This window comes from Selaginella moellendorffii, unplaced genomic scaffold (assembly GCF_000143415.4).
Source record: "Selaginella moellendorffii unplaced genomic scaffold, v1.0 SELMOscaffold_58, whole genome shotgun sequence".
Classification (NCBI taxonomy): Eukaryota; Viridiplantae; Streptophyta; class Lycopodiopsida; order Selaginellales; family Selaginellaceae; genus Selaginella; species Selaginella moellendorffii.
Window position 1 is genome coordinate 971,395 of NW_003314319.1, and position 26,639 is coordinate 998,033.

The 26,639-nt window shown below is 51.7% G+C and overlaps 14 protein-coding genes and 1 long non-coding RNA gene across 18 annotated transcripts; 6 read left to right on the top strand and 9 right to left on the bottom strand.

Annotated features, from left to right (window-relative positions):
- Positions 1 to 1,634: 1,634 nt before the first annotated feature.
- LOC9655059 (DNA ligase 4) lies at positions 1,635 to 5,259 on the top strand. The gene has a single exon (XM_002983453.2). It carries the CDS (start codon positions 1,674 to 1,676, stop codon positions 5,190 to 5,192), a length of 3,519 nt encoding a protein of 1,172 aa, XP_002983499.1. The 5' UTR covers positions 1,635 to 1,673; the 3' UTR covers positions 5,193 to 5,259.
- Positions 5,260 to 5,309: 50 nt separating this feature from the next.
- On the top strand, positions 5,310 to 6,334 carry LOC9655060 (universal stress protein PHOS32). Its single transcript, XM_002983454.2, has 5 exons — positions 5,310 to 5,412; positions 5,477 to 5,686; positions 5,751 to 5,860; positions 5,942 to 6,060; positions 6,183 to 6,334. The coding sequence occupies exons 2-5, from the start codon at positions 5,509 to 5,511 to the stop codon at positions 6,253 to 6,255; spliced, it is 480 nt and encodes a 159-aa protein (XP_002983500.1). The 5' UTR covers positions 5,310 to 5,412; positions 5,477 to 5,508; the 3' UTR covers positions 6,256 to 6,334.
- Positions 6,335 to 7,372: 1,038 nt separating this feature from the next.
- On the top strand, positions 7,373 to 8,569 carry LOC9655062 (probable purine permease 5). The gene has a single exon (XM_002983456.2). The coding sequence runs from the start codon at positions 7,386 to 7,388 to the stop codon at positions 8,523 to 8,525; it is 1,140 nt and encodes a 379-aa protein (XP_002983502.2). The 5' UTR covers positions 7,373 to 7,385; the 3' UTR covers positions 8,526 to 8,569.
- Positions 8,549 to 10,133, bottom strand: LOC9655063 (3-methyl-2-oxobutanoate hydroxymethyltransferase 1, mitochondrial). The gene is made up of 6 exons (XM_002983539.2): positions 9,863 to 10,133; positions 9,656 to 9,801; positions 9,400 to 9,606; positions 9,199 to 9,345; positions 9,071 to 9,124; positions 8,549 to 9,012 (listed from the first exon to the last, which is right to left on the bottom strand). Exons 1-6 carry the CDS (start codon positions 10,107 to 10,109, stop codon positions 8,737 to 8,739), a joined length of 1,077 nt encoding a protein of 358 aa, XP_002983585.1. The 5' UTR covers positions 10,110 to 10,133; the 3' UTR covers positions 8,549 to 8,736.
- Positions 10,134 to 10,141: 8 nt separating this feature from the next.
- Positions 10,142 to 11,413, bottom strand: LOC9651162 (epoxide hydrolase A). Its single transcript, XM_002983540.2, has 5 exons — positions 11,278 to 11,413; positions 10,997 to 11,220; positions 10,788 to 10,940; positions 10,481 to 10,728; positions 10,142 to 10,429 (listed from the first exon to the last, which is right to left on the bottom strand). The coding sequence occupies exons 1-5, from the start codon at positions 11,348 to 11,350 to the stop codon at positions 10,189 to 10,191; spliced, it is 939 nt and encodes a 312-aa protein (XP_002983586.1). The 5' UTR covers positions 11,351 to 11,413; the 3' UTR covers positions 10,142 to 10,188.
- A 2,356-nt stretch (positions 11,414 to 13,769) lies between these two features.
- Positions 13,770 to 15,524, top strand: LOC112351180 (pentatricopeptide repeat-containing protein At4g02750-like). Its single transcript, XM_024688538.1, has one exon. It carries the CDS (start codon positions 13,770 to 13,772, stop codon positions 15,522 to 15,524), a length of 1,755 nt encoding a protein of 584 aa, XP_024544306.1.
- A 326-nt stretch (positions 15,525 to 15,850) lies between these two features.
- LOC9651164 (photosystem I reaction center subunit N, chloroplastic) lies at positions 15,851 to 16,889 on the top strand. Its single transcript, XM_002983457.2, has 3 exons — positions 15,851 to 16,383; positions 16,440 to 16,565; positions 16,625 to 16,889. Exons 1-3 carry the CDS (start codon positions 16,135 to 16,137, stop codon positions 16,718 to 16,720), a joined length of 471 nt encoding a protein of 156 aa, XP_002983503.2. The 5' UTR covers positions 15,851 to 16,134; the 3' UTR covers positions 16,721 to 16,889.
- On the bottom strand, positions 16,712 to 19,003 carry LOC9655064. Of its 3 annotated transcripts, none has more exons than XM_002983542.2 (7): positions 18,648 to 19,003; positions 17,728 to 18,498; positions 17,455 to 17,631; positions 17,235 to 17,371; positions 17,063 to 17,173; positions 16,902 to 16,994; positions 16,712 to 16,822 (listed from the first exon to the last, which is right to left on the bottom strand). In XM_002983542.2, the coding sequence occupies exons 1-6, from the start codon at positions 18,744 to 18,746 to the stop codon at positions 16,919 to 16,921; spliced, it is 1,371 nt and encodes a 456-aa protein (XP_002983588.2). In that variant the 5' UTR covers positions 18,747 to 19,003; the 3' UTR covers positions 16,712 to 16,822; positions 16,902 to 16,918. The 3 variants fall into 3 exon arrangements, with proteins under 3 accessions (XP_002983588.2, XP_024544409.1, XP_024544408.1); XM_024688641.1 differs by having other exon boundaries at positions 16,891 to 16,994; XM_024688640.1 differs by lacking the exon at positions 16,712 to 16,822 and having other exon boundaries at positions 16,846 to 16,994; positions 18,648 to 19,002.
- A 147-nt stretch (positions 19,004 to 19,150) lies between these two features.
- Positions 19,151 to 21,359, bottom strand: LOC9651165 (acidic leucine-rich nuclear phosphoprotein 32-related protein). The gene is made up of 2 exons (XM_024688639.1): positions 19,994 to 21,359; positions 19,151 to 19,846 (listed from the first exon to the last, which is right to left on the bottom strand). The coding sequence occupies exons 1-2, from the start codon at positions 21,107 to 21,109 to the stop codon at positions 19,535 to 19,537; spliced, it is 1,428 nt and encodes a 475-aa protein (XP_024544407.1). The 5' UTR covers positions 21,110 to 21,359; the 3' UTR covers positions 19,151 to 19,534.
- A 116-nt stretch (positions 21,360 to 21,475) lies between these two features.
- Positions 21,476 to 22,081, bottom strand: LOC112351207 (cytochrome c oxidase subunit 5C-like). The gene is made up of 3 exons (XM_024688643.1): positions 21,888 to 22,081; positions 21,663 to 21,793; positions 21,476 to 21,597 (listed from the first exon to the last, which is right to left on the bottom strand). Exons 1-2 carry the CDS (start codon positions 22,033 to 22,035, stop codon positions 21,693 to 21,695), a joined length of 249 nt encoding a protein of 82 aa, XP_024544411.1. The 5' UTR covers positions 22,036 to 22,081; the 3' UTR covers positions 21,476 to 21,597; positions 21,663 to 21,692.
- A 157-nt stretch (positions 22,082 to 22,238) lies between these two features.
- Positions 22,239 to 22,542, bottom strand: LOC112351208. The gene is made up of 2 exons (XR_002994046.1): positions 22,354 to 22,542; positions 22,239 to 22,283 (listed from the first exon to the last, which is right to left on the bottom strand). It is a non-coding gene; the product is annotated as an uncharacterized LOC112351208 (long non-coding RNA).
- A 259-nt stretch (positions 22,543 to 22,801) lies between these two features.
- On the bottom strand, positions 22,802 to 23,395 carry LOC9651166 (heme-binding-like protein At3g10130, chloroplastic). The gene has a single exon (XM_002983544.2). The coding sequence runs from the start codon at positions 23,393 to 23,395 to the stop codon at positions 22,802 to 22,804; it is 594 nt and encodes a 197-aa protein (XP_002983590.1).
- A 136-nt stretch (positions 23,396 to 23,531) lies between these two features.
- On the top strand, positions 23,532 to 25,104 carry LOC9651167 (thioredoxin-related transmembrane protein 2). Of its 2 annotated transcripts, XM_024688597.1 has the most exons (11): positions 23,532 to 23,700; positions 23,753 to 23,797; positions 23,847 to 23,903; positions 23,972 to 24,041; positions 24,110 to 24,151; positions 24,207 to 24,280; positions 24,332 to 24,402; positions 24,464 to 24,549; positions 24,599 to 24,708; positions 24,764 to 24,875; positions 24,990 to 25,104. In XM_024688597.1, the coding sequence occupies exons 1-10, from the start codon at positions 23,572 to 23,574 to the stop codon at positions 24,866 to 24,868; spliced, it is 789 nt and encodes a 262-aa protein (XP_024544365.1). In that variant the 5' UTR covers positions 23,532 to 23,571; the 3' UTR covers positions 24,869 to 24,875; positions 24,990 to 25,104. The 2 variants fall into 2 exon arrangements, with proteins under 2 accessions (XP_024544365.1, XP_002983504.1); XM_002983458.2 differs by lacking the exon at positions 24,990 to 25,104 and having other exon boundaries at positions 24,764 to 24,907.
- LOC9655065 (cell division cycle protein 123 homolog) lies at positions 24,740 to 26,063 on the bottom strand. The gene has a single exon (XM_024688596.1). The coding sequence runs from the start codon at positions 25,981 to 25,983 to the stop codon at positions 24,919 to 24,921; it is 1,065 nt and encodes a 354-aa protein (XP_024544364.1). The 5' UTR covers positions 25,984 to 26,063; the 3' UTR covers positions 24,740 to 24,918.
- A 120-nt stretch (positions 26,064 to 26,183) lies between these two features.
- LOC112351181 (iron-sulfur assembly protein IscA-like 2, mitochondrial) lies at positions 26,184 to 26,633 on the bottom strand. The gene is made up of 2 exons (XM_024688540.1): positions 26,537 to 26,633; positions 26,184 to 26,497 (listed from the first exon to the last, which is right to left on the bottom strand). The coding sequence occupies exons 1-2, from the start codon at positions 26,631 to 26,633 to the stop codon at positions 26,184 to 26,186; spliced, it is 411 nt and encodes a 136-aa protein (XP_024544308.1).
- Positions 26,634 to 26,639: the final 6 nt, after the last annotated feature.

The window sequence follows — 26,639 nt, forward strand, 5'->3', positions numbered from 1 at the left end:
CATATCCTACAAAATATGAGTTTGACTTTTTGGATCAAGTTTTTTGTAGAGGATGTGTGCATAACCTGTGCAACCAAAGACTTAGAAATGATAGACATTACGTTTTATGTCAGTTCAAGTTTCTTTAGGAGTTTTTCCTTTAAGTGTGACCGTGAGTAGTTAAGTTTGAATATGCATGGCTATTGCAACTGTCTTCTACTAAAATTCTTTGTCAAACTTGCTCCCAACAAGGAGGCTGTGAGCAACATTCACCAACATCCAATTCTTACACTCCACAACACCATTTTTCTGTGAGGTGTAGCAAGTGGTCACTTATGCTAGATACATGCTGCGTGGCAAATATCTCTAAAAGCATTGCTGACATACTCTTTTCTGCCATCTGTATAGAAGTCTTCCCAATCTTCATCTTGAATATGGCCTTGTATAGCTAAAAAGCCTCCACAACCTCAGCATAAAAAAAAAATGCATGCTTTTTCAACTGAAATCATCAATCACTGTTATAATATATTTCACACCAAAATGATTGAGCACTTCTATTAGTCCACAAAGGTCCGAATGGATCAACTCTAGAGGCTAGGATGATCATAGTGTAGACAAAGCAAAGATTCTATGATGGTGTTTCCCCAACATGCATGATTCTCAAAAAGTATAAATGAAGCTAATATTTAGATGAAGTTTGATTACCATCTTCTTCAGAAGGATATCTTGGAGAGCTTTATAGCTGGCATGACTAAAATGACAATGCCAAATATAGGCACTGCTCTCTGAATTTTTAGTCTCAAAATTTGTTTGTGGTAATATAACCGAAAGGGGATATTTCATATAAGTTTTCCCATGCAATAGTGTTTGCCCCATCATGTAAAAGCTTTGTTTGTCCATAAAAGTGACACGATTGTCATTGAAGACAACAACACTGTTTTCCTTTTATTCCAAGGTTTGTTACAACATCTATAGCATTTGGGCAATTGCAAGCCCAATGCCCAAATTCCTGGCACAACTTGCAATGGTCTTGACCAATGTGTGTTTCTTGTTTGCTGCAAAGAGTCCTACCAGCATGCCCTCCATGCTGGTGTAGAGTGGAGGCCGCTCCACCACCATATGAGATGCATCTTCCTTCCCCACAATGGCCTCCACTGTCACGTCCACAGCCTCCATGGCTGCCACCAACAGCCTCCAACCTCCTCACAAACATGGTGCAATGCACCTTATAACTTTGGGACCTCTCTCTATTCAGCAAGGAAGCGTTCACCAACTTTGTTACTGTTTCATCAAATGAAAGGTTTGGCTCCCACATCAATGCCTTGGCAACGTCATCCCAGTCTCTCAAAAGTGACTTGGAGAGCTTCACATTCTGCACGGAGTCAAAAACCTTATGGTCCTTGCCTTGAGAAGCTAAATCTGCATATAGCCCAGAGAGTCCACATGCTATTGCATATCCTCACCATCCTAAAAAGTGCAAACCTTTAAGACTGAATGGATCTTCATCAATTCTATATCAAACTTCTTGCTATATAAATCATTGAGCCATGTCTAGAAATGAGCCCACACCCTAATTTTCCGTATTAAAGGACCTTTTGGCTCCACCATTTATAGGGCAGAAGAATATACTGTGCATGTAGTCATTCAGATTTTAGGGTTCTTGGTGGGCAGCAGCGTGATGATCACGGGGCCTGATGGGGGAGAACACGGTGAGATTCAGCGCCGTCAGCGACATGCTGGAGCGCATTTCCAAGAGCAAGAAGCTGCCGGTGAAGCGCAAGACCTTCCGCACCTTTCTGGATCACTTCTACACCGATCGCGAGTATTTCAGCGTGATGCGCCTAGTTCTTCCGGAGCTGGACAGGGAGCGCGGCAACTACGGCCTCAAGGAATCGGTGCTGGCCAAGTGCCTCGCCGACGCGCTGGGCCTGGCCAAGGGATCCAGCGACGCCGACAAGCTCGTCAACTGGCGCAAAGGTGGGTCGAGCGTCGGGAAGAATGCCGGTAACTTTGCGCTGGTCGCCGCCGAGATCGTGGGCAGCCGCCAGAGCCACACCTCGGGCGGCCTCACCGTCAAGCGCGTGAACGAGCTCCTGGATCAGCTGGCCGAGGTGAAGAGCCGCGAGGAGAAATCCAAGGTCCTGGCGGAGTTCATCAACAAGACCAATCCCGTGGAGATGAAGTGGCTGGTGATGATCATCCTCAAGGATCTCAAGCTGGGCATCAGCGAGAAGACCGTCTTCAAGGAGTTCCACCCCGACGCCGACGAGGTGTACAACAAGACGTGCGATCTCAAGCTGGTTTGCGAGAAGCTGGTGGATCCCAAGGTGCGATTCAAGCGCCAGGACATCGAGGTTGGCAAGGCGGTGAGGCCGCAGCTCGCGTCCCGGGTGAAGAACGCCGAGGATGCGTGGAAGAGGATGAGGGGGAAGAGGGTGATCGCCGAGTGTAAGTTCGATGGTGATCGCTGCCAGGTCCATAAGGATGGGAACGAGGTCCACTTCTTCTCCAGGAGCTCCATCGATCACGTCGAGTTTGCCGCGGCCATGAGCAGCGTTATCTGCGAGAACGTCAAGGCGTCGAAGTGTATCCTCGACGGGGAGATGGTGGTGTGGAACCGAGTGACGAACAAGTTTGCCGAGTTTGGGACAATTCATGCGGTGGCCAAGAATGCCAAGGATGGCGTCCAGAGCGACGAGCAGCTTTGCTACATCGTCTTCGACATTCTCTACCTGGACGATTGCAGCGTGATTCACCAGCCTCTCTGCGAGCGACAGAAGCTGCTCGAGCAGAAGGTGACGACTGTCCCTGGGCGGCTCGAGCTGCTTCAGCCGGATCGGAGGAACTGCGGTGGCCAGCTCTGGTCGATCACTCCACAGTCCGCTGCCGACGTCGAGAAGTTCTTCCTGATGACCGTGGATAACAGGGAGGAGGGAATCGTCGTCAAGGACTTCGATTCCAAGTGGGAGCCTGGGGACAGGAGTGGAAAGTGGATGAAGCTCAAGCCCGACTACGTGAAGGAGAGCGAGATGGATGTGCTGATCATTGGTGGCTACTATGGATCGGGACGGCGGGGTGGTGATGTGGCTCAGTTTCTTCTCGGCATTGCCGAGCGTCCAGCGAGCGGGTATCCGACCAAGTTCCACTCGTTTTGCAAGGTTGGCACGGGGCTCAGCGATGAAGAGTGCCGAGTTTTGGTTGACAAACTAAGGCCGTATTTCAGAAAATATGACAAGAACACCAAGCCTCCGAGTTACTACGTGGTGACTAACAACGCCAAGGAGCGCCCGGACGTGTGGATCGAGCAGCCGGACAAGTCTGTGCTCCTGGAGGTGAAGAGCGATATCCGAAAGATCAAGTCGGAGGTGTTTGCCTCGCCTTACAGCCTCCGCTTTCCAAGAGTTACCAGGGTCCGGTACGACAAGCCTTGGAACGAGTGCTTGGATATCCAGGAGCTTGTGAGGATGGTGGCGGAGGACGCAGGTGCTGGTGTAAATGGAGATGGTGATGGCGGCCGGAAGAAGAAACAGGAGAGGGCTCCCAAGAAGAAAGCTCCAAAGCTTCCTTTGCTGGCGCCTCATATGCAGCAAACAGACGTTTCCGGTGTGAAGAAGGTGTCCGACATGCTCAGCGGCCTGGTCTTCTTCCTGGTGAATTTCAAGCTCGAGGAGAAGGAGAGGTTCCACAAGCTGGTGGCCGAGTATGGAGGGAAGTTTTCGATGAACTTGAATGGCGACGTAACTCACGTCCTTGCCGAGAGTCCGAAGGGCCTTCTGTACGAGACCGCAACCAAGCGAGGGGACGTGATCCATTCCTCGTGGTTTATGGACTCGATTGCTGCGAAGGAGCTCCTTCCGCTCAGGCCCAAGTACATGCTTCACCTCTCGTACAAAACGAGGGAGACTCTCAAGGACACTTTGGACGAGTTTGGAGATCACTACTTTGTGGAAGTGGACGAGGCAGACATGAAGCAGCTGTTTGGACGCATGCGAGTCGAGGACCTCTCAGTGAACGAGAAAGACGTGGACGAGCACAGGGGCAGCCTTGGCGACAGGAAGAACATCTTTGAAGGCTGCTCGTTCTACTTTTACTATCCTCGCGAGGCGGCAGTAGCAGATGAAGCGATGATTGCTGGAGTCGTTCTCAGGAGGCTGGAAGTGGAAGTGGAATTGCGCAAGGGTGCTGTGAAGCCGTCTCTTGCTGGAGCGACTCATATGATCGTGTTCTGGGACAGCGAAAGGGATCACAGTGAAGCCGGTCTCTCTTTCTCGGAGAACAAGCTGGTTTCAAGCAAGAAGCTGAGAGTCTTGAGTCACAGATGGTTGGAGGAGGCGCTGAGGAGGGACAGTGTTCCTCCGGAGGACGATTACGACGTGAGGCAGGCTTTGGGATCTCGGCTGGTGGAAGAGTCTCCTCCACGACAAGAAGAAGAACCAGAGCTTTTGAAAGAAAACTCGGAGCATGAAGCCGGAGATGAAGAGCAGGATGAGGAGAGGGTGAGTGTTTTTGATACTCTAGTTTTGGAAGAGATGGACGGGCCGGAGAACGAAGAACTCCCACCGAAGAAGAAGCGGCACTTGCAAGGGATGGCTACCCCGACTCTGGCGAAGACGCTCACTTTGCCAACTACATCATCGAGTTTGGACTTGTGGCCTACCACGCAAGAAGCTGGAGCAAATCCGACACTGGTGATCTCGGAGACTTTGAAGCTTCCAAGTTTCGAGCCACAGAAGTTAGCAGCTTGCTCGGAAACTTTGAAGCTTCCAAGTCTTGAGCCACGGAAGTTAGCAGCTTGCTCGGAGACATTGAAACTTCCCGAAACTCCTCCAGCGACAGTGATCACCGAGACTGTGAAGCTTCCGAGCTTTGAGCCGGACAAGGCGTTTGACAACTTGCTGGCGGATTTTGCGTTCCTTCCCTCGATCACAAGGGAAGCTCCTGCGAAAGGATTTGCAGCTCCACAGCAAAACAAGCCACGGATAGTTCAAGAGGAAGTAGCGAAGGAAGACACAGCGATGAAGAAGAGCAAAGCAAGCTACAAGATAGAAGTTCCTGTGGAAGGATTTGCTGGAGGATTTGCTGCTCCACAGCGAAACGAGCCAGGGGCGTTTCAAGAGAATGGCAGCTCCTCCCGGGAAGAAATAGCGATGCCCATGCCCGCCAAGAAGAAGAACAAAACAAGCCTCAAGGATGTGGTTCGCAACTTACTGTAAATTATCATGTATTTAATTAATCCTGATTATGTAACTTGGTTTAGTAAAAAAACGGGTTTAATTTGGATAATGCGGGTGAATCTTATCCAACGGCTCGTGGCTACGCCACGTGGCATTCTTTACTTTTCCTTGGTGTCTACGTCACTTCTAGCAGTGCTAGTACTACTGTTTGGTGGATTGACCTCGAGCGATCGGCGCGGAGGATCCTCTTTGGGTTTGGGTATGATGCTAGGAGTTCGCTAGATCAGACCGAGAGCTAGTTTAATTGGAGGAATTGGATACAGGGCTTTGGATCGATCGACTTGCAGGATCGGTAATGGCGACGGCGCATGAGAGACGGGTGGGAGTGGCCATGGATTTCTCCGAGGGCAGCAAGGCCGCGCTGAAATGGACAGTGGAGAATGTGGTGCGCGGGGGCGACTACTTGATACTCTTCATGGTGGTGAAGACTGAGCTCGAAGGGAAGTCGCAGCTCTGGGAGCAAGGCGGATCACGTAAGCCCGCGATTTCTCATTCTTCTTCTTTTCTTTCTAAAGTGATCGCTGTGGCTTGTGATAGCTCTGATCCCCCTGTGCGATCTGGGCGAAGGGCAGATCTTGAAAGGCTATGGCGTCACTCCAGACGCGGAAGTCGTGACGCTTCTGGAGCAAGTCGCGCGAGAGAAAAATGCACGTACACATCTCCTCGATCGATCGATCGATTCATATATGTGTGGGTTTTGCTAATGCTTTGCACTGTCGCTCTGCCAGATCGTGGTGGTGGGAAAGGTCTACTACGGTGATCCTCGCGAGAAACTTTGCGATGCTGCCACTGATTTCCCGCTGAGTTGCATGGTCGTGGGAAGCCGCGGCCTCGGCCCTCTCAAACGGTAAGAGACCATCTCCTATCCTGGAAGATCATAGATCACAGATCACAGACACGCTACGTGAGAGAGAAAGAGTGATCATATCTATCCATGACCGACGGGTTTGTGATTGTTTCTTGGATCAGTGCAATCCTGGGGAGCGTCAGCAACTACGTGGTGAACACCGCCCAGTGCCCAGTTACGGTGGTGAAGCACTAGATCAAGACCATTGTTATAGAACGCGTTCTCGATCGTTAAATCGTTAAACGCAGTGCCGTATATGGCGTATTTCTTTCAAGATTCTCTTCGCAGATTTAAGGCAAGAAAATCCTTGCCCTACGATCCCCATGATTACATTGAAGCATGTCACCTCCTCCAGCAAAGAAGGTAAGTTTATATTGTTTCCATCGTCTGCTCGCAAGCAATGAACGAAAGTTAACGCATTGGATGATCGCCAGAAGAAGAGCGGGGGGAGGAAGAAGATCCCAATCAAGTTCATCACAGACCCCGAGGCGAGGAAGAGCTGCTTCAAGAAACGCGTCGGGGGCCTGTTCAAAAAGGCGTGGGAGATCAATCTCCTGGCCAACCCCGTGGTGGAGCTTTTAGTCTACCACGAGGAGACGAAGAAGTTCTACCGCTTTGTCAGCACTGACGGGGAGCCCGACTTGAAGCTCTTGCCGGCGTCCATGGCGAGGGTGATCAAGCAGCATCGCGAGGAGATGAATAATGCAAACGCGTCTGGAGAGGATCGAGGCTCGCCTGATCCAAGCTCGCCCTCGACAGATACTAGCGCTTTGGAATCGAGCTCGAGCCAAGGAGGGGGCGACGAGGAGTGTGATGATGATGATGATGAGGAGGAGGAGGAGTGTGAGGATTGGCAGCAACTGTTTATGAAAGAAGAGAATTTGCAATTCCAGGGTGGTGGTGTCTTGCAACCTCAAGGACAAGAACAAGACCATGTGTTTGGGAGCAATAACACGCAAGTTGATCCAATGCATCACATCAAACTGGAGTCCGGAGAGATCCAAAACCTTGACAACGTTGTCCTGGATGATTTCGACGTGAGCGAGTGGCTTCTGGAGGGCCCAAGTGAGTGAAAGCATCAGGACTCTTCTTCTGTCTCATGTTTTAAGTACATGTTTTAAGCTATGGCGATAGACTTTCAAAGGCAGACTAGCCAACGTGGTGCTATTCACGTCGTACGATCTCCCGAGCAAGAATCCTGTGCTTCTTGTTGGGTGGCCTGTAGATTTCAAAGCTCCGGGAACGAATAAAGAATGCCTCCCACGCGTCTCACGCGATCCATCAGTTGAAAAGCACTGGAGATCACAGCTTACCATCAGTAGATCATGTCGCTGGAGCTCGCGGAGGCCAGGAATGACCGCTGCTCGAGCAGCCACCAAGATGGAGTAGCAGCGGCCGCGGAGGAGCACACGAATAAGAGTAAGAAGAACTCCCTGTGGAGCAACTTGAAGCGGAAGAGCCGCCTCTACTGGCTCATGCTCGCGCTCTCCGGCGTCGTCACCGTCGTCAGCACTGTCTCCGCCTTCCTCATCGGCCGCTTCTACTTCACGCAGGGAGGCTCCCGGCGATGGCTGTCCGCCTGGATCCAAGTCGCCGGCTGGCCGCTAAGCGCCTCCATGCTCTTCCTCCAGAAAACCAAGAGCCTGCGCGAGATCCTCTCCATCTCCCGCAAGCTCGCCTCCGCCTACGTCGTGCTGGGAGCCATCAACGGGGGAGTTTGCCTCCTCTACGCCTGGGGGATCTCCTACTTGCCAGCGTCCACGAGCTCCATCCTCATCTCCACGCAGCTCGTGTTTACCAGCCTCTTCGCGCTGGTGATTGTCCGCAAGCCACTCTCGCCCTTCATGTGGAACGCCGTGGTGCTCATGACGTGCAGCACCGTGCTCGTCGGCCTCCACTCCAGCTCGGACAAGCCCCCCGGCCTGACGCACTCGCAGTACATCCTCGGCTTCGTCATGACGCTGGCGGCGGCGGTGCTCTTCGGCCTCCTCATCCCGCTGTTCGAGCTCGTCACCAAGAACTTGATGGCCTCGTCCAGCTCGGCGGTGGCGGAGCTCATGACCTTCGTCAACATCGTCGCCACCGTGGTGCTGTCCATCGGGATGGCCATCAACGGGGACTTCTCGCGGATCTCGGCCGAGTCGCGGGTATTTAAGAGCGGCCGTGTCTCGTACTTCATGACTTTGTTCTGGAGCGCCGTGCTCTACCAGGTGCAGTATCTGGCCGTGACCGGTGTCGCGATGCTGGCCTCGTCGCTTCTCTCTGGGATCTTGATCACGGCCTCGACGCCGCTGGTTTCAATCTTCGCCTTCTTCTTCTTCCACGACAACTTGGGAGGGGTGAAGATCATGGCGCTGGTTCTCTCCGTCTGGGGGTTCATCTCGTACGCCTATGGAGGATACCTGGATGAGAAATCAAAGGCTCCAATCGCCGAGGATAAAAGTAACTACAGAGAGGAAGTGTGAACATAGCTTCTTTTGACCGATGATAAGAGAATGATTTATTTTTATTTTTTTGCTTTCGTTCTTTCTGCGTGTCTACCTGCAATGGCCAATGTCAAACTTCTAGTTGAAGACAGCAAGAACATCACATCAGACTTTCAAGTCTGATGTGAAGTCTTCTGGAAAGAATGGACGAACTTATAGTCTTCCGGAAAGAATGGACCAACTTACAAAGTTACGAGGCTGGCTGGGCGGTTTTTACATTACATGATTTCTCGACATCGGCCGCAGAGTCCTTCTCCGCGGCCACGGCGGCCGATTCTGCCGCGGAATGGTAGCCCCTGCTCTCCAGTTCTTTCAGGAACAGCTCAGTCTGGTGCTCATCGATCCGGTATGGAGTGTGAGCAGCAGAAGGGAAGCGACCGCTGAGGACCTCGTCACGGTAATCTGCGAGACCTTGCTGTATAACATCTCCCACTTTTGCGTATTGTTTGCAGAATTTCGGGGTTATCTTGCACGAGCAAAGAAAACTTTGAGCAGAGAAGCAAAAGATTTAAAGACAGTATTACCTTTCTGTGGTGAGGATGCTGCATCATTCCCAACAAGTCGTGATAAACTAGAACCTGCAATGGAAAAAAAAAGAAGCGTTTTTTCCTTTGTAAGTTTCCGAGCGAAGAACGTTAAGTTTCTTATAAACCTGGCCACTGCAGAAAGGCCCAGCTCCAATGCCGATGGTTGGTATCTGCAAGGACGAAGTGATGGCAGCAGCCACTGGCGATGGTATACACTCGAGAACCGTAGCAAAACATCCGGCAGCTTCCAAGTGCAAAGCTCTCTCCAGCACCTGGATGTTTTACGAATCGCTGCCAGCAAAACAAAGAGAGAAAACGTTGAATACCTGGACCGCATCAGAGAAACTCCGTCCTTGAGGCCGGAATCCGCCAAGAACACTGATCGACTGTGGAGTAAGGCCGACATGTCCCATGACTGCAATGCCGGCCTCGCAAATGGCCTTGGCTGCTGCTACTCGAGAAACGCTACCACCTTCCAGCTTGATCGCGTCCATCCCTCCCTCCTTGAGCATTCTTACGGCATTCTCGACAGCCTAAGAGAACTAAACCAATTCTAGCAAAAAAAGGAAGAAACTTAGAGACCTGGTCGGAGCTTAGCTCGTAGCTCCCAAAAGGAAGATCCCCAACGAGAAAAGCTCTATTTGCTCCTCGCTGCACAGCTTTACAATGCGTGAGCATGTCGCTCATGGTCACGGGCAGCGTGGTATCGTAGCCATGGACAACCATCCCTGCGCAAATTGGAGATAACATTTTTTCTCCCATCGATCACAAGAAAGAAGAAAAGCTTACCGGCAGAATCCCCAACTAGGCAGATATCGATGCCCGCCTGATCGACATGGACGGCGCCAGGGTAATCGTAGGCCGTGACCATGGTGATCGGCTCCTTGGCGGCATACTTGGATTGCAAATGCCGCAGCGTGACCCTTGCTGATGGAGATTGCGGCTTGGGGCCGCCGTAGACGCGATCATCGGGTGTGTGTGCGAAGCCACGCCGCAAAGATCGAGCGCAAGCTCCAGCTATCCTCTTCCGGATCATCCTAAACCCTAAATCCTATTGGGCTAGGCAAGTACACATTGACTTTTATTGACTTTTATTGACTTTTACTTTTATACGTTTACTCTTTGAAAAAGTGTATGAGCAAGGAGTTCACTTCCTCGGGCGAGTCTTCCTCCACGAAGTGGCCGCCAGGAAGAACAGCAACGTCGACGAGGTTGGGGACGTCTCGCTTCATTCCACCGCCGGTCACGTACTCCTCCAGCCCCGGGAACTTGCGCACGTAGTCGTCTTTGCCAATGATGTAGAGGCAGCGGCTCGTCACCGGCATGTTGATCCAGGGGGCCATGAGCTCGAACTTCCTGCGGCAAAAATCGATCAAACTAGATCCAGAAAATGCAAAGAATTCTTACCTCCTGTTATCGCGATACGTGAAGTAGAGCGGGCACTCGAAGCCGGACTTCTCGTAGAGCTCGGACTGGACTTTGATGAAATCCTCGGTGAGCCAGCTCGGGATGGCGTCCGAGGTAGTGACCAAGTCCATGATCTCCTCGTCGGGCCCGGCGATCTGGAGCTCGGACCGGCAAAAGAGCGTGTAGATGTTCTTGAGCACGGTGGCCGTGTCGAATCGAGCGAAGTCTTTCTCGGCTCGCCCAGGTACCTGGAAAGAATGATGTAGAGCTGTGAGCTCAAAGTTGGAGCAGTGATTCACGGACTTACACCAAAACGATTCACGTAGAATCCTTCTTCCGGGGGGACTCTAAATCCTCCTAAGGGAATTCCAAGCGAAGCATAAGCTCTCACGAGATCCGGCCTCATGCGACACAAGTTCCATCCGGTGAAAGCTCCAACGTCATGACCCACTACGAACACCTGCGATGGAGAGAGGATTTAGAAAACTAGAAAGGACGGGGTAAAGGAGTACGTACTGGATCTCCTCCAAGAGCATAGATGAGACCCACAATGTCTCCCACCAGATCCACAGGCGTGAGCTTGAAGTTGCCGGATGAATCCCTGGGACACTCGGTGAGACCATAGCCTCGCAAGTCTGGAGCAACGGCGTGGAATCCAGCGTCCGCCAGCGCCTTGAGTTGGAACCTCCATGTATACCACGTCTCGGGGAAGCCATGGAGCAGCACCACAGTCGGCCCTCCTGATCGATCATGTTCTCAAAATCATCTTTTGCTTCTCGTTTCTTTGATTGCCTTACCTGACCCCATCTCCGCGATATGCATCTTGATGCCATTTGTGTCAATCACGCGGTGCGTTGCTCCTTCCGCCATAGCCGTGAAAGAATGCAAGAACTGTTTGCTCTAAGATTCCACTGTAAGTCCAAGACAAAATCGTTTTTTTTCATTGCCACAAAGTCCCACGACCAGAAGGTTAAAACGAATCTAGGTTCTCGTCAGCCAGCGAGTGATCAACTGGAGCCCTGCGGATGTGCAGGATGCTATACTCGTTTCAAGATTTTCCTGTGTTAGTTACGTTTGGTTCATTTCCATAGAAGGAAATTTGAGCCGCTCCTCATATTTCTCGCTCTTTTATTTTGCCTTGCGGTATTTGCGAGCAATCTCCTCTGGAGCATCATAAAAAATTCCAGCTCATGTAGACGAGACTCACAATGCTTCCCACAGATAAACTCCTTGAGACCAAAGCCGAGGAAAGTGTTTTGAGTTGGAACCTTATACCACGTCTCCTCATAAAGCAATTTTTTTTTCCTTCCTTTTGTGCTCTGTGATATTGGTGTCGATCTTGCTCCTTCCGCCATGGCCGTCAAGAACAAGAACTCTTTGCTCTAAGATTCCACTGCAGAAAATTCTTGTTTTCATTGCCACAACAAGTTTAAGAAACCGGAACCAAACAAAACGAAACTCTTTAGCTGGTAACTGTGTTACTGGTTCGCTGGGGATGTAGAAGAGGCCACAGTTGAGCCGGGACGCCGGCTGCCCGTCCAGCCTTTTCTTCCAAAAACTCGCGGCTACGCCATGCCTGAAGCGCATCAGTGGGGCTCCAGTTGGTCTCTCGACGGCCGACGAGAACCTTGAGCATGCCATCGAAGTAGCGTTTGGCTTCGGTTCCCAGTGGTCGACTCGCAGAGGTGCTGGGCATTTCATAGCCCTGCTGCAGGCTGCATGAACGAGAGTTTGAGCATGAGAGACGAGCTTGAAATCGGGAAAAGAAAACTTTCTTACGTGTAGAAGAAGAAGCGACCAACTGGATGGAGGCCATCCGGCACCTTCATGTCCTCCAGAGCCATCTTCTTTTTCCACATCGCGAACTGGAACAGTACTTCTTCTTGAGTAGCGCTTGGAGTGAACTTCTTGGGATTGACTGGAGCTTCCTTCTCTGGAAAACCTGTTCACGGAGAAAAATGCCAATTGGGAAAAGCAATGGCACAACTTACATTTCAAGCTCTTCGAAACAATCCTTTGGTGTCGGACCTGCACGAATCCGTCTATCTCTAGAACTCCGTAGTACCACCGGCTCTTATCTTCGGCCTGGAAATCTCCACGAAGTTAGAGCCACATTTATGAAGCAGAAGAACATACCATGATGTAAACCGGCCGCCAGTAATCTTTCGAGAGTGCTGCCGTCTCGCGGAGCTCATCTATGGCATACATCGCAGGCTGGAACAGATCCTTGATCCCAGCCTTGGTCTTCCATTCCTTGACGAACTTCAGCTGCTGGCCACGCACGGTCTGGACGCTCTTGAACACATGCAGCAGCACGACGGAAGAAGAAGCGAGAGTCGCACACTGTGCAACGTCCTCCTCTTCATCCTCTGACGACAACTCCGGATCCGGATCGACGAGGAGCTCCTCGTTGTTTGCGTACTTGACTGCAAAGCCTTGCTTTCTATCGGGCTCTTTCTTGCTGTATATGGCAGCTTTCTCCGGCCCGGGTCTCGTAAAACGGCCGAGGTTGCGCGTCATCCTGTCGAGAATGGGTGCCTCGGAAGGGTCCTCGCCTTGAAAGGTAGTGGAGTAGAGCACGTCCGAGGTAACAAGGTCGCTAATGCACCTCAGGGTTTCGTCACGCATCTCGATTACGCAAAACCTGCGAGAAGGTTTGAAGTATCCAACAGCGAATAAAGAGCACGGACCGATCGTAAAGGGGCATTGTCCTGCAAAACGAGAGCAAGCCAAAGCGCTGCCAGAACTCTTGCTCCTTGATTTCGCATGGTGTTTTGGCAAACAGCTCGTCACTCTTATCCTTTCCCTGGAGCTGGTTGACAAGGGCTTCCAGCTACAGAGATACGAGAGCTTGCATGAGAAATCTCGCTGACCGTCCTACACAAATTACCTCCTTGTCGGACAAGTTTGTGATTTGCTGGAGAAGCCTTTGGCGCTTGCCCGGCCTTCCTTCGTAATCCTCGTAATCTTCATCAGATGACATATTTGACAAGTTGACCTAGGGTTGCCCTTTTTATGACCTAGGGTTTTTCAATTTAAATAGTAATTTATATATTTCACTCGTATAGAAGAATATTAATTCTAAAATGAGTTATATTCATTTCTTTGAAACCAGGTTTTATATTTTCAAAGACTAAAATTTTTCGTCGGGTCCATCCAATAATGTGGCCAGTTGGATGGGTATAACTGGAAAAATTGGGAGTTTCCAAACTCTATTCTTCCAAGCTATGGCTCTAAGATTCTTCCAAGGTTCCATCGCTTACTTTTATGAGCTTCTTAAACTAAGCTGATGCTGGGGAAGTTACTGGGTAAATCCAGGATGTTGGAAGAAGAAGAAATCCTTGTCCAGAAATATGCCAAGTGCGGCAAGGTTGACGAGGCTCTTGAGATTTTTCACAGGCTTGCGGATCCCAGTGTTGCGACGTGGAACCTACTGGGCGCTGGGCATGCACAGGTCGGGCAACTCAAGAAATCTAGGCAAATCTTCGAAGAAACACCGAGGCGCGATGTAATCTCGTGGACTGTTATGGCGACTGGGTTTGCCATAAACGGTCACATTGACGCTGCCAGGCTCACATTCGATCTGATGCCTGCGAGGAGCACAGTTTCATGGAACTCAATGATCAAAATCTATGCCGATGATGGGCAATTGAAAGAGGCAAATTGGCTTTTCGATCAAATGCCACATCCCAACACAGTTTCGTGGACATCTCTCATGTCCGCAAATGCCCAAAAGGGGCATTATTTGCAAACGAAGACTCTGTTTGACCGCATGCCACAGCGCGACATGGTGACGTGGACGATGATGGTCACGGCGTACGGGAAAGCGGGGTGCGTTGACCAGTCCGCGTCAGCGTTTGACAGGATGAGCTGGCGAGACATGGTAACGTGGAATGCCATGCTACACGTCTATGCCGCGAATGGGTGTCTTGACGGGGCCGTTGCTACATTTGGCCAGTTACCGCAGCGCAGCGTCATTGCTTTAAACGCAATTATCCACGCTTTCTTCGAATCTGGAAAAATTGAGCAAGCAAAGTCTATGTTTGATCAGATGAGCCACCGAAATAACATCACTTGGAACACCTTGTCTCAAGCATATGCCCAAAGAGGAGATATGCACACTGCAGCTGCTATACTTTCAAAGATGCCCCAACAGGACGTCGTGACATGGACCGCAACGATCCACCACCTTGCAGAGTCCGATCGTCTTGATAAAGCGCGAGAAATGTTCGATCGAATAACAAATCCAGACGCAGTGGCCTGGAACGCAATGCTTTCAGCATATACCCAGTCAGGGCATCCGCTGGAGAGCCTCAATCTCTTCCGGGAGATGGCGTTGCGAGGCACGGCCGTTCCCACAGACTACACATTCTCGATCGCCCTCGACGCCTGCGCGACGCTGTCCGCTCTCGCCGACGGGAGGATCATCCACGCTCTCCTCCCGAGCTCGAGCCTCGCCTCGGTGGTGGTGAGGACCGCGCTCGTCAACATGTACAGCAAGTGTGGGAAGCTGGACGAGGCGAGGGCGGTGTTCGACGGCGTCGAGGAGCAAGACCTTGCGAGCTGGAACGCCATGGTCGGGGCATACGCGAGGAACGGGCATGCGCTCGAGTCCCTGGCGCTCTTCCGGTCCATGGAGCTCTGCGGTATGCCGCCGGACGAGACGAGCTTCATGAGCGTCCTGGGGGCGTGCAGCCACGCCGGGCTGGTGAGGAGGGCCTACGGCTACTTCGCGGCCATGCCGCGCGACTATGGCGTCACGCCGGACGTGGAGCACTACCGGGCGGTGCTGGACGTGCTGGGGCGGTCGGGGAGGCTGGGGGAGGCCGAGGATCTCATCGCGAGCATGCCGTTTTGGCCGGATGGGCTATCGTGGACGACGCTGCTGGGCGCTTGCAAGGGGCACGGGGACGTCGAGCGCGCGGAGAGGGTGGCAAGGAATGCGCTCGCGCTTGTTCCGGAGCATCCCCTGGCTTATGTGCTCCTCTCTAACATCCAAAAGGCTGGTGCCGAGTTCCAGGACGATCTGGAAGAGGATTCATAGTGCCATGGTATAGCTGATGGGAATTTTCGACGCACATTCTTTAAAGACAATTATCGCTAGATTGGCAGATCCCAAGCAAACCATGAGGATGCCACAGTGTCCATCAGGCAATGGCGATGCTTTACTATTTGAAGAAGCGTATGAGCAGGAAGTTCACTTCCTCAGGCGAGTCGTCGCCATTGGAGCTGATACATTATAAAAATTCATCCTTTGGGCGATCATGTTTCTAAAGATCACGTCTAAGTAAAGCTCAACAATGAAAAACATAATTTATATTTGTAAAAAAAACTTTTAGTAGTATCGTTTGGCACCCATAAAAATGCAATGTAAGGCTCCAGATTTTGGCAGTGATTACTATTACCTTTAAATTTCATTGTGAATTTTAATTGACTTGCAACTGCGTGTGAAACGCAAGCGAAAACAGTCAATCTCACCACACAAAATTCCAGCATGGAAAGTGAAGTGCCATGTCACTCGTAGCCCGGCCTATCACAGCGCCTTATCTTCCACCCCCTTATCTCTCCCCTGCAATCCAAACAGCTTACCTTATAGAAACAGCGTCCACTTTCTCGCTATCTTTCCTTCGCTGGAAGCTCTTCCAAAGGGGGCGATGGCGGCCACTTCTTTCCTGGGATCTCCAGCTCTGCTCAAGCCACAAACCACTTCCCAGGCCAGCACTGCGGCTCCTCTCAAGACCAACTTGGCGATCAAGGCAGCTCAAGGCAAAGACGAGAAGAGCAGCAGGAGAAACATCGTCGGGATTGCAGCAGCTGCGTTGCTCGTTGGAGGATTGCTGTCCGGCGAGCAAGCCAAGGCCGGGCTTGTGGAAGATCTTCTCGCAAAGTCTGCTGCTAACAAGGTATGTCGCGTCGAGGCTGCTTGCGTAGATCTTACTCGCGAGAGATCTGGCTGCAGGAGCTAAATGATAAGAAGCGACTGACAACGAGTGGAGCGAACCTGGCCCGTGCCTACACAGTCGAGTTCAATACTTGCAGGTTCCCGTACAACTTCACCGGCTGCCAAGATCTCGCGAAGAAACAGGTACGGTAGTAGCGAGCTTGAGCACAGCCTTGAATTTGCTGCTGCATATTCTTATCCAGGATGTCAAGTTCTTGAGCGACGATCTGAAGCTCGAGTGCGAGGGCAAAGATAAGTACAAGTGCGGCTCCAATGTATTCTGGAAGTGGGGGAAGTAAACACATGAAATGGAAATCTTACGAAAAGTTGATCCAGTCTTGTTGATTGTTCAAAAACGGAGAAAACAAATCGACCATTGCTGCGAAGCATAGATTGTGATCCTGTATAAAAAAAGAACGAAAAAAGGAAACGAGTAAATGAGTATGAGATTAAAATGATTCTTATGTACTTCCGTATTACGTCTATATACAGATTGACTACATCCCTGCTTCCGCGTTTCCCGTCGCAGGGATGGTTTTGGAACAAACGTTTCCCCTGCACAAGGGGCACACCCTGCATTAAGCAAGAACAAAAGAGTTAGAATAAGACAAGCAAGAAAAGGTCCTCTCTCATTTATTTACCTATGAACTTCTTTGAGCCACTTGTCGACACAGGCCTGGTGGTACTCATGTTGACACGGCAGAACCCGGATCTGATCCCCTTCCTCATATTCCACCAAGCATATGTGACACCTGAAGCGCACGGCGATCTATGTGTTATTCAACGCGCAAAACTTTATCCTCAAGGACTTACTGTGCAGCTTCCTCGGCCCTTTTGTAAGAACGAACCGGGATCGAATTCACTACTGTATCTGGAGCAGGAAGCAATGCCAAAGGCATACTCGCAGACTGCGACAGTGCTACTGATTGCCTGTGGATCTCGTCAAGCACCTGAAGCAGTAACAAAAATCTCAGCTTGAAATCAAACGAAAACAAAAGGCAACAAAATGGACGAATGAAAGAATGCTACGAACCTCGAATAGTGCTTCCGCAAGCATGATAATGCGTGAGATGCTTGCTCTCGTGCTAGAGTCTTCACTGGCTTGAGTTTCACAGGAACAGTGGCCATTGAACTGCCCAGCGGCAGGACAGCTTCTTTCGTGGCCATGAGAAATTTGGAGACCCCCGCTAAGTCGTTGCAGCGCCCAAACCTGGAAGACGAACACCAAGAACAATAGAAAGAAGTTAAAATCTTACGTGAGAAAAACGAAGGCATGAGAAAAATAAAAAGAGAAAGCTTTTCTTACATGTGAACGAACGTGTCGTCTTCGTTCTTCCCAGTCCATGGCTCTGTCACCTTCCGTGTGCTCGGCATCGGACGAGCTCCTCCAGTGTTGAAAGTTCCAGCGGCTGGTGGAGGAGCCATTGTCATCGATCTCCTCGATCGCCACAATGGTGATAGGAGCGGTGCTGCGTCGGTGCGATGCCGCCCTCGTCAAGGCGTCCCAGAACCTCCTCCCACTGTTGCGTCGCGACTCTCGCCCGGAGTGATCCACGGCACGCACGAGATCGACGGGGATCTCGTCGAAAAACTGGTTGGAATCACGAGCCAGTTGCTGTGGAGTTCGCTGCCTGGTAGTAGCTTCGCTGGAAGGAGGAGGATTTTCCACGGCGAGCGGAGAAGAAGAGGACGATGATGACGACGACGATGACCCAGTAGCCTGTTCTTCATCGCCTGACCTGTCCAACTTATCGAGTTCTTCGTCACTGTCCAGCCCATCCTCTTTGTCCTCGTCAAAAGAAGACGCGATCGATCTCGCGGCTGACGAGCTCTGGGGATTCTCGACCTCGACAATCACCGATTCACGAGCCTCCCGGCCTCTCTCGGTGCACGAGCATCCGGGGGGACGATCCGTGGACTCCATGCTGCTAGATCCCCTGGAAATTTCGATCTGTATCTGATCCCTGCCCCGCGATCCACCATCCCTAGGAAGCGAGGAGCCCTCATCGAGCCGAAATATCGCAGCGCCATCGCTCCCGGACGAAATTCCTGTCTGCCGGCCGCGAGAAACCCTTCCCTGCGAGGCAAGACACCAAGAAAATCACTCCCCGGGCACCAAGAAAACGATTTTGCGGCACGCGATCGAATCAAGAAGAGAGAATGGAGGAGCAGCAAAAGAATCATCCAAGAAAGAATCAAAGGAGGAAGAAAAGAAGATCACTAGACCTCGGATTGGTTGCGGCAAGCATCAGATGCATGGCCTCGCTCCCTTCTGCTGGAGCGCAGCCTAGAAGCATCAAGATTTCTGCTACTACTGGATCCCATACCTCGATTATAACACCGACCTCGAGCTGGAGCTAGGGCGCCCTAGAGATCCAAGAGAAATCACCGCCTCTCTCTATCTGCCTCACAGATTATCAGGAAATCCCCCGGCGCAGCCACATTCCAATCAGTCGCCCCGACCACAACAAGACGACGCCGACGGCGAGGAGGAACAAGCTCGAGACACCATAGCCACGGGCAACCGGGCAGGCTAACACGGTGCGTGTGGCCATTATTGGTGGTGGCCCGGCAACGGGCAGCGGGCAGCAAACGCCATGTGAATCCAATATTCTTTTGACTTTAGTGGCCCCCGATTAAATCTTTTCCTTTTCGCGGATAAGCACGATTCTTAGCACCCCGAACGTCCCGGGTTCGAATCCCAGCCCTCTTTCAATCTATCGAGAACAAAATTTTCAGCTCTCTCGCTCGGAAAAACAATGCCATCCTTGTACAAAGTTTTTGGTTTGTCAGTAAAAGAAACAAAGACAAGATCTTTCCCCCTCGAAGAACAAAGAACAGCTATATACTCCTCAAACTTTTTTCTCGCCGCGTTGTTGTGGTTGGATCATCCATCTCTCTCTTCTCTCTCTCTCAAATCTCTTCTTTCATATCTTACACCAGTCGGTCAGATCAGATCGCTAGCAGCAGCAAAACGCAAATTTTGAGGAGCAAAATCAGAAAACCCGTGTCAAATCCTTTCACCCTTCCCTGTGTTGTGTGTGTTCTTCCTTTTTTCCTCTTTCCTTCCAAATTCCAGCTCGCTTTCCTATAGAGAAATTTTTTCCCTCTCATCAGCGCTTGTGAGGCCGCTCTCTCGTGTCAACAATCTCCTCCTCGTCCTCCTCGGTTCCTCTACTTCGCTTCTTCCGCGAGGATCCTGTCGCTGCTACTGTCGTGGCTACTGCTGCCGCGGTTGTTATTGTTGTGGTGGTGGTCGCGGTTGCTGTCGCGGGGGTGTCGTCCGTGGTGGGAGTCTCCTCCTCGTCGAATTCCTCGTCTTCCTCCTCGTCTCCTTCACCCGGCTCGAAGTCGCTCGCGCCCTCGTCTTCCTCTTGTTGCATTATCGGTTGCACGAGATAGTCCGTTCCATAGTCTTCCTCGACCTGGAACCGAAACACGAAACCCATCAGAGGAATGAAGGAAACGAAAAAAAAAAACCAAGTTTTGCAAGCTGCTATCCGAGACCGAGTGAGATCCACAAGCCCATGCAGCAAAACCCAAAGCAAACAATGGAAAAATAAAATTTTTACCTCTTCTTCCTCTTCCTCCTCCTCGTCCTCCTCTTCGTCATCGTCATCGTCCTCGCCAATCTCCCCGTTCTCATCCTCCTCCTGGATCTCTACATCGCCCTCAGCGGCAGCCATCGGCGGAGCCGCCACTCCTCCTCCTCCTCCTCCCGCCCCTCCCGGCGCTTGCTCCAGGAGCTCCTCCTCGTCCTCGCCATCTTCATCCTCCTCCTCCTCCGCCGCCAGCTCCTCATCACTGTCATGAACATCGTGAACCTCGACCACGTTGTCTCCATCTTCGTCCTCCTCGTCCTCCACTTCCTCGTAGTCGGACCCATTCTCCTCGTCCTGCCCGCCACTGGCAGTAGCAACGGCGGCGGCACCGCCGCCGCCAACACCACCAGCAACCCCGCCCGGAGCGCCACCGGCGGAGGCAGCCAACTCCTGGAAGCTTTCCTCTTCCTCTTCCTCGTCGAGCTCTTCATTCTCGCCGCCATCTTCTTCGTCTTCCTCATCCTCGCCATCCTTAGAAGAGGAGAGATTCGGTGGCCTTTGCCCGTTTGCATGCTTTTGGTGGCCGCCGAGATCCTCCTCGTCTACGCCCTCGCTGTTAGCATCCTCCCCATCCTCCTCCTCGGACTCCTCCTCCTCGGACTCGGGCCTCTCGTTGTTGTCCGCGTCCACCTTGTCGAGATACTTGAGCGTCTTGATCATCCCAAACACCTGGGCCCTGTAATTGGGAACTTTGGTCACCGGGCACTCGTAGAGATCGAGCGAGACGAGCCTCAGCCGGGTGAGCGGCGACAGATCCTCGAGGCTGTGAATCTTGTTGTTGGACAGGTCGAGATCCCGGAGCGAGTGGAGCCCCGCCTCGACCAGATGATCCAGGCCACCAGCAATGCGATTGTCGCTGAGCGAGAGCTGCTCCAGGCGCGCGAGGCGCGGGAAATCGGCCAGCGTCGAGATGCCCGTGTTGGCGATGGAGAGCGTGGTAAGCTGGATGAGCTGCTCGAGGAGAGACCTGGGTGGGAGGCGGCCCTGCGAGCACTTAACGCAGCCGTCGAGCATGAGCGCCTGTGCTGTGGATGGATCCTCGCCGCCCAGCGCCGTCTCCACGGCGCGCTGCCATGCCTCGTCCATCCACAAACCCTAGAAAATCTCACACCGAGAGGCGCTCTCTCCTCTTCCTCTCTCCTTCCAATCCCTGCGCACGATTTCTAGCCCTAGCCTAGAGCGCCAGGACTCTCGATTCTCCTCTCCCTCTCCTCCACGGCCCCTCCTCCCTTCTTTTCTTGGCAGCAAAGAAAGGAAAGAATGCGCCCGCTAGCAAGAACGTTCTTTGGAGCGATCGCCCGGACCGCAGCGGTGATCGCCCGAGATCGCCCAAGAACGCCGACCCCAGCCCTAGCTAATCGGCCGGGAAGTTTTCCCGGCGGGTCTGACCGACACGTGGCGGGCGCGGCAGGGGAGCCGTTGGATCTGTGCGTGCCGGGGGATATTCCTTGCGCACGAGGAAGATGCTTGCTAGTTTATTATAGGTAGGTCTAACGAAAGCTTTAGATTTGTCTGAGAGAGGGGAAAAATTTTTAGCAGCGGGCAGGCAATGCCAGAGATTTTTTTTGGAGCCCCTGGATCGAACGAACGAGTTGGATCGAGCAGCGCAAAAATTCGAGGAGGGAATGAAAGCTCTTACCTCTCTCGAGAGAAGAAATGGAAAGTTCGTCTAGGTGATCACGACCGTGATCTCCCCCTTGTCCAGAGCATCGTAGAACTCGTTCACCTGGCGGCGATAGTTTACGTGCCACATTTTCCACACAGCGCCCACTGGAAAAAAACAACCGGAAAATCGAAAATCAATCGAGAAACGAAATCGATAAGCGAGAAAATCGGTGAGCTGAGCTAGAGATGAAACGCTTACCCATCAATCCCAGGCCGAGCCCGATGCAAATCTCCCGAGTGACAAAGGCGGGGTCGTCAGCCCTCCGCCCGACCACTTGCTTGACACCGTGAGAGACTTTGCGCGAGCCGGTCTCCACAGCCTTCTTCACAGCAGCTCCGGCGGCCATTCTTCTTCCTTCTTCCTTTCCTCACACCCTAAGCGAAAGAGGAATGAATCACTGTTAATATAAAACGATGCCATTAATGATAAATTAAGCAGATGTTTACCATAACCACGCGTTCATCGTCGCTTATCAATGGAGCAAGAGGAATGGTGGCTCCTAGAAATCAGGGGAGTATAAAAATCGAACGAGAGAGACAATAATGGACAGACCTTGAATTTGGCATGGCATGCTTGAGTTCGATCCATTTATCTCTGAAAAAAGAGTTTTTTTTTTTTAAATCACAACATTTCTAGCATTTCTAGCTATCGACGGTAGAGGTACCTGGAAATTTTTCTTCGAAGCCATCTCCCAAGCTCTCAAGAAAAAGAACTTCTTCTCTCCACCTCCAAGAGAAATGCTGAAAGAGAGCCAAAACCTGCCGATAAGATCGATCGCAGCGAAACAAGATCTCTCGCAACCTCTTCTCTCTGAGAAATGCTGAAAGAGAGCGAAAACCCCTGCCGATACGATCGCTCGCAGTGAAACAAGATCTCTCGCTTGTGAATCTTCCATACCTTGATCGGAGCCATGAAAGAAATCCCAGCGCCGCGCGCGAGATCGACGCGCCCGCTGACGAAATCCCTCCGCCGCGCGAGCGTCGCGCACGAACAAACGAAACAATCGCAGCTCGACCTAAAGAAAGCACCGCCACGCGTGGATTTGAAAATCCATGCAAAGAAGGTAAGGTAAAAACTCTCTTTATTTACTCGTGGTGAATCCTCCAGGAAAATCACTCTAGCGGTAGCATCACTTCGTTTGTTCTTAGAAATCCGGGTGTCCATGGCGGATTGTATCGCGCGAGGATGTAATCGCCCGCGACCTGATAGCCCGCCGCTGCCAGATTCTTACGCAAGAGCTCCACCTTGTTCTTCACCAGATCATCACCGGCGACGCCAGTGAATCCCAGGACCCCAAACTTCTGCTGTGGAAGAGGAATCACGCGCACTCGCTCGTCCATCGGGCGAGGAATCGACTCCATCGTCAGCCCAGACGGCAGCACGAATTGCATCGTCACGCGGCCATCGCTCTTGCTCTCGATCACCGGCGCATTCGCAATTGCGCCTCCACTCGACGATTGCTTCGTGATCACTGGCGCCGTCATGGCGATCTTCTGCGCGGGCTCGTTCTTGGGCTTGCCCAGCGCGCCGATGTAATCAGCCAGGATCGAGAAGCCGCCATCGCGGCCGCTCCTCATCTCCGCCGGATCGTAGCTCACCTCCGCGATGATGCGCGGCGCGTAGTCTCTCACCTCGAATCCATCCTCCTTCCTGACAAGCTCGTACTTTGGTGTCTCCACGCTGATCTTCCCCAACACCATCCCCATTCTCTTTTGCCCTCTCTAGCTCTAGAGAAGTTCCCTGCCGCCATAGCTATAAAGCTCTCTTCAAGTGGCTGGGATTGCGCCAAGTCGACGAAGCTACCACAAAGCTCCATGTGTAAAAATTTAAAATCAAAAGTTTTAGGGTTTTGGAGCGCTTAGATTTTAGGGCTTGGAGTGGGATGGATTGGCCCAGGGCGCTCCATCCCTACTACGCATTCCACGGCGCGGCGATCATCTCATACCTCGTGCTCCATCACACGGTGCTGCGATCTGCCGCGCCTTCTGCTCGATCGCGGCTCGAGAAATGGGTAAGATTTTGGCGCTTTGGCTCTTCCCTGTACCAATTCACGTTGTGAACAGGAAATGCAAGCTGCATTGAGCTTGGGGATCGTCCTGGCGATCAGGGTAAGTGTGTTTGTGATGAGCGCTTCCTAATCGGTGAAAAATCGCGAAGTGTGTGAGGCGGATTACGTGGGAGGTTTTCTTGTCGGATGCTCTTTTATACTCCAAAGTAAGCTCTCTCTCTTTTCTCCGTCTCGAGCGTTCTTAAGCTTGTCTCTTTTTTCTTCTTTTTGCCAGGCTTTGGTGGCATTGCTCGCTTTTATGCTGGATTGGAGGCTTCTAGCATGGTACCTAGTTATCTTTGCAAGTATAGAGTCTTCTTCTTTCACAGTTTTCTTCTTCGTTTTTAAGACTGTGTTTTACTTTTGTGTCCAGTGCTGTTTCTTCTTTGTGTCCAGCCAGCGCCCTCAGATGAAGGTAAGTCGTAGGTGTTGCTTAATCCGAGCTTGTCTAACACTCATGACTTTCTCAGGTAACGTCCTTCCACTCACACCTTTGCAACTAGAAAATCTTCTTACGGACGGAAATCAGAATATCGTTCGACTGGTACGAAAATGCTTGTTCTCTGAAAGGTGATGATATATAATGGCGGCGCAGGTTGAATTCGGAGCTGTATGGTCCCCTCGCTGCGTTCAACTGAGGAGACTCTTCTCCGAAATCTCAGTCAGGTCTTGAGCACTACTTTCCTTACAAAGAAAACAAATCAATCGTAATCCCGTGGTGGTACAGATACTCGAAAAGCGGTGTGCAGTTTTCACGGATTGACTTGGGACGATTTCCGAGTGTTGCTGCTAAATACGGCATAGAATTTGGAGGTTTCTTTTCTCTAAACAAGCTTTCGTGAATTGACGCGGCTTTTTCCAGTTGCTCTTCGGCAGCTTCCAACGCTGATAATGTTTGAAGGAGAAAACGAAGTGTGTAGATTGCCGGAACGAAGCTATGATGGCACATTTTCAGCTCAAAGCTTATCAGAGGTACTCGATTCTCTTCTTTTTACGTTTCCTGAAAAATAACGGCTTTTCATTGCAGAAGAATATCATCCAAAAGTTTGGACTTGACGCTCACATGCTGCAAAGAATGTCTCGTCAAATCCAACTTCGCCAGAGCTTTCAAACTGTGAAGCAAAGCAATTGATTGGAAGGTACTAAAACATGAGAAAAGTTTTTTTTTTTTTGAGCTCTCAGCTATTCCTCGCTTGCCTGATTCTTCAATTCATCCTCGGTTTTTCTAAAGAACACGTCCCATGCACTTCCAGGCCCGGTGTCGAGGTAGTCGAGAGGAACACCGCTAGTGGCAGTGAGATTGGGCTGCACAAGCCCCTCTCTTTCGATAATCCTGAACTCTACTGGAGTAGACTTGGCCGGAAGCTCGTCGCTTCCTATCGTGAGGCTGCCCAAGCTGCTCAAAGTCTTGCTCTCTAGACCGTCACCCATGGCCTCGAGCTCTTCCCACGAGAATAACAGAGGCAGCGTGGAGCCTCCCCACGGATTGAAGTCGAGCAACCTAACTCGCAGATCCTTCGTCACGTAGACATCAAACGTATAGCTCTCCAGCTCGAACTTTCCCAGCAAACTGTTCTCGAAGAACCCCGAGATCGCAGTCCTCAAGCTGTCCTTGGAGCTGACGAGCGAGGAGTAGAAACCTGTGACTTCCCTCTGGCAGACCCCCAGCAAAGCCCCCCGGCGGACAAACGCTCGAAACTCCATCTCCGGCCTCAGATCATACCACTTGCGCAGAGCCAGCACAAGCTCCTCCGGACGCCCGGTGGAAGAAGCCGGCTTGTCGTCGCAGTTGTCAAAGGCGTGGCACAGGTCGTGGACGATCGAGTCGGAGGCCTTGAGAAGCAGCGAAACATCTCCAAAACTCTGACACTTGAGGTTCTTGGACGAGCTGATCCATGTTGCATCCTTGGGAGCACTCCAGTTGAGCTTCGGCAGCACTGCTCCTCCAAGCCGCCGGATCGAAGCCTCCACTTCCGCCTCGAGCTCGGGGAAAGAAGGCTGCTGCTGCTGCTCTCCGCCGTCTTCCTCGTCCTCTTCATCCCACTTCTCGTATCCGTCAGCCTGTAGCTCTGGGATCTCCGGAACCAGCCTCGATGGAAGATCACTCGAGGGGACGAAGAAGTCGCCGTCCAGGAGGTGCGAGACGAAGGCCTCCGGAAGCCTGTGAATCTCGGTGGCGATGGAGACCGACTTAAACCGAGGATACCACTGCTGGACCTGGCACTCGAGAACCTCCACCTCCTTCATCGTGAGTAACTATGAACTCTACCGTGTAGTATCCCCTAGTACTGTACTTACAAGAACTTTTCTTTTGTTTTCAAGCAGCGAAGGATTTGCCACAGCCACAAGTAGACGTCGCGTTTGGATTCTTGAAAGAAAATCCACCACCGATAAGAGCGTCGCTGTAATCGAGCTGCATACCAAAGAGATACAAGAGGCTCTTTGGATCACACACTGTGAGGCAAGCAAGCAGAGAAGAAGTTAGCAAGAACAAAACGAAAGAATTCGAATTCTCCTGGCTTACCCATCGTGAATCCTTCTTGCTCCATCACGGAATCATCGCTTCTCACGTTGCCTCGGTCCTCAAAATCCATGATATAGGACATGCCCGAGCATCCTCCCTGCCGGACCCCGACTCTGAGGCACAGATCCTTCTTCTGGTCGGCTCGCAGCTTCTGGAGATGGGAGAGCGCCTTGTCCGAGAGAGTGATCGCCGGGACGAGATTAGGCGCTGGCGATTCCACTGCGGCAAGCTGGAAATCTAGAGAAGCGCGCAAAAACCCTAGGGATCAATCCATACCTGCGGCAGCCCTTATAGTCGAGGCGCGGTGATTCGATGGCCGTGCCGTCGCAGCCAGGCGCTGTGGCCACAAGAATGAGGGGATCGATGCCGCCATAGCTGG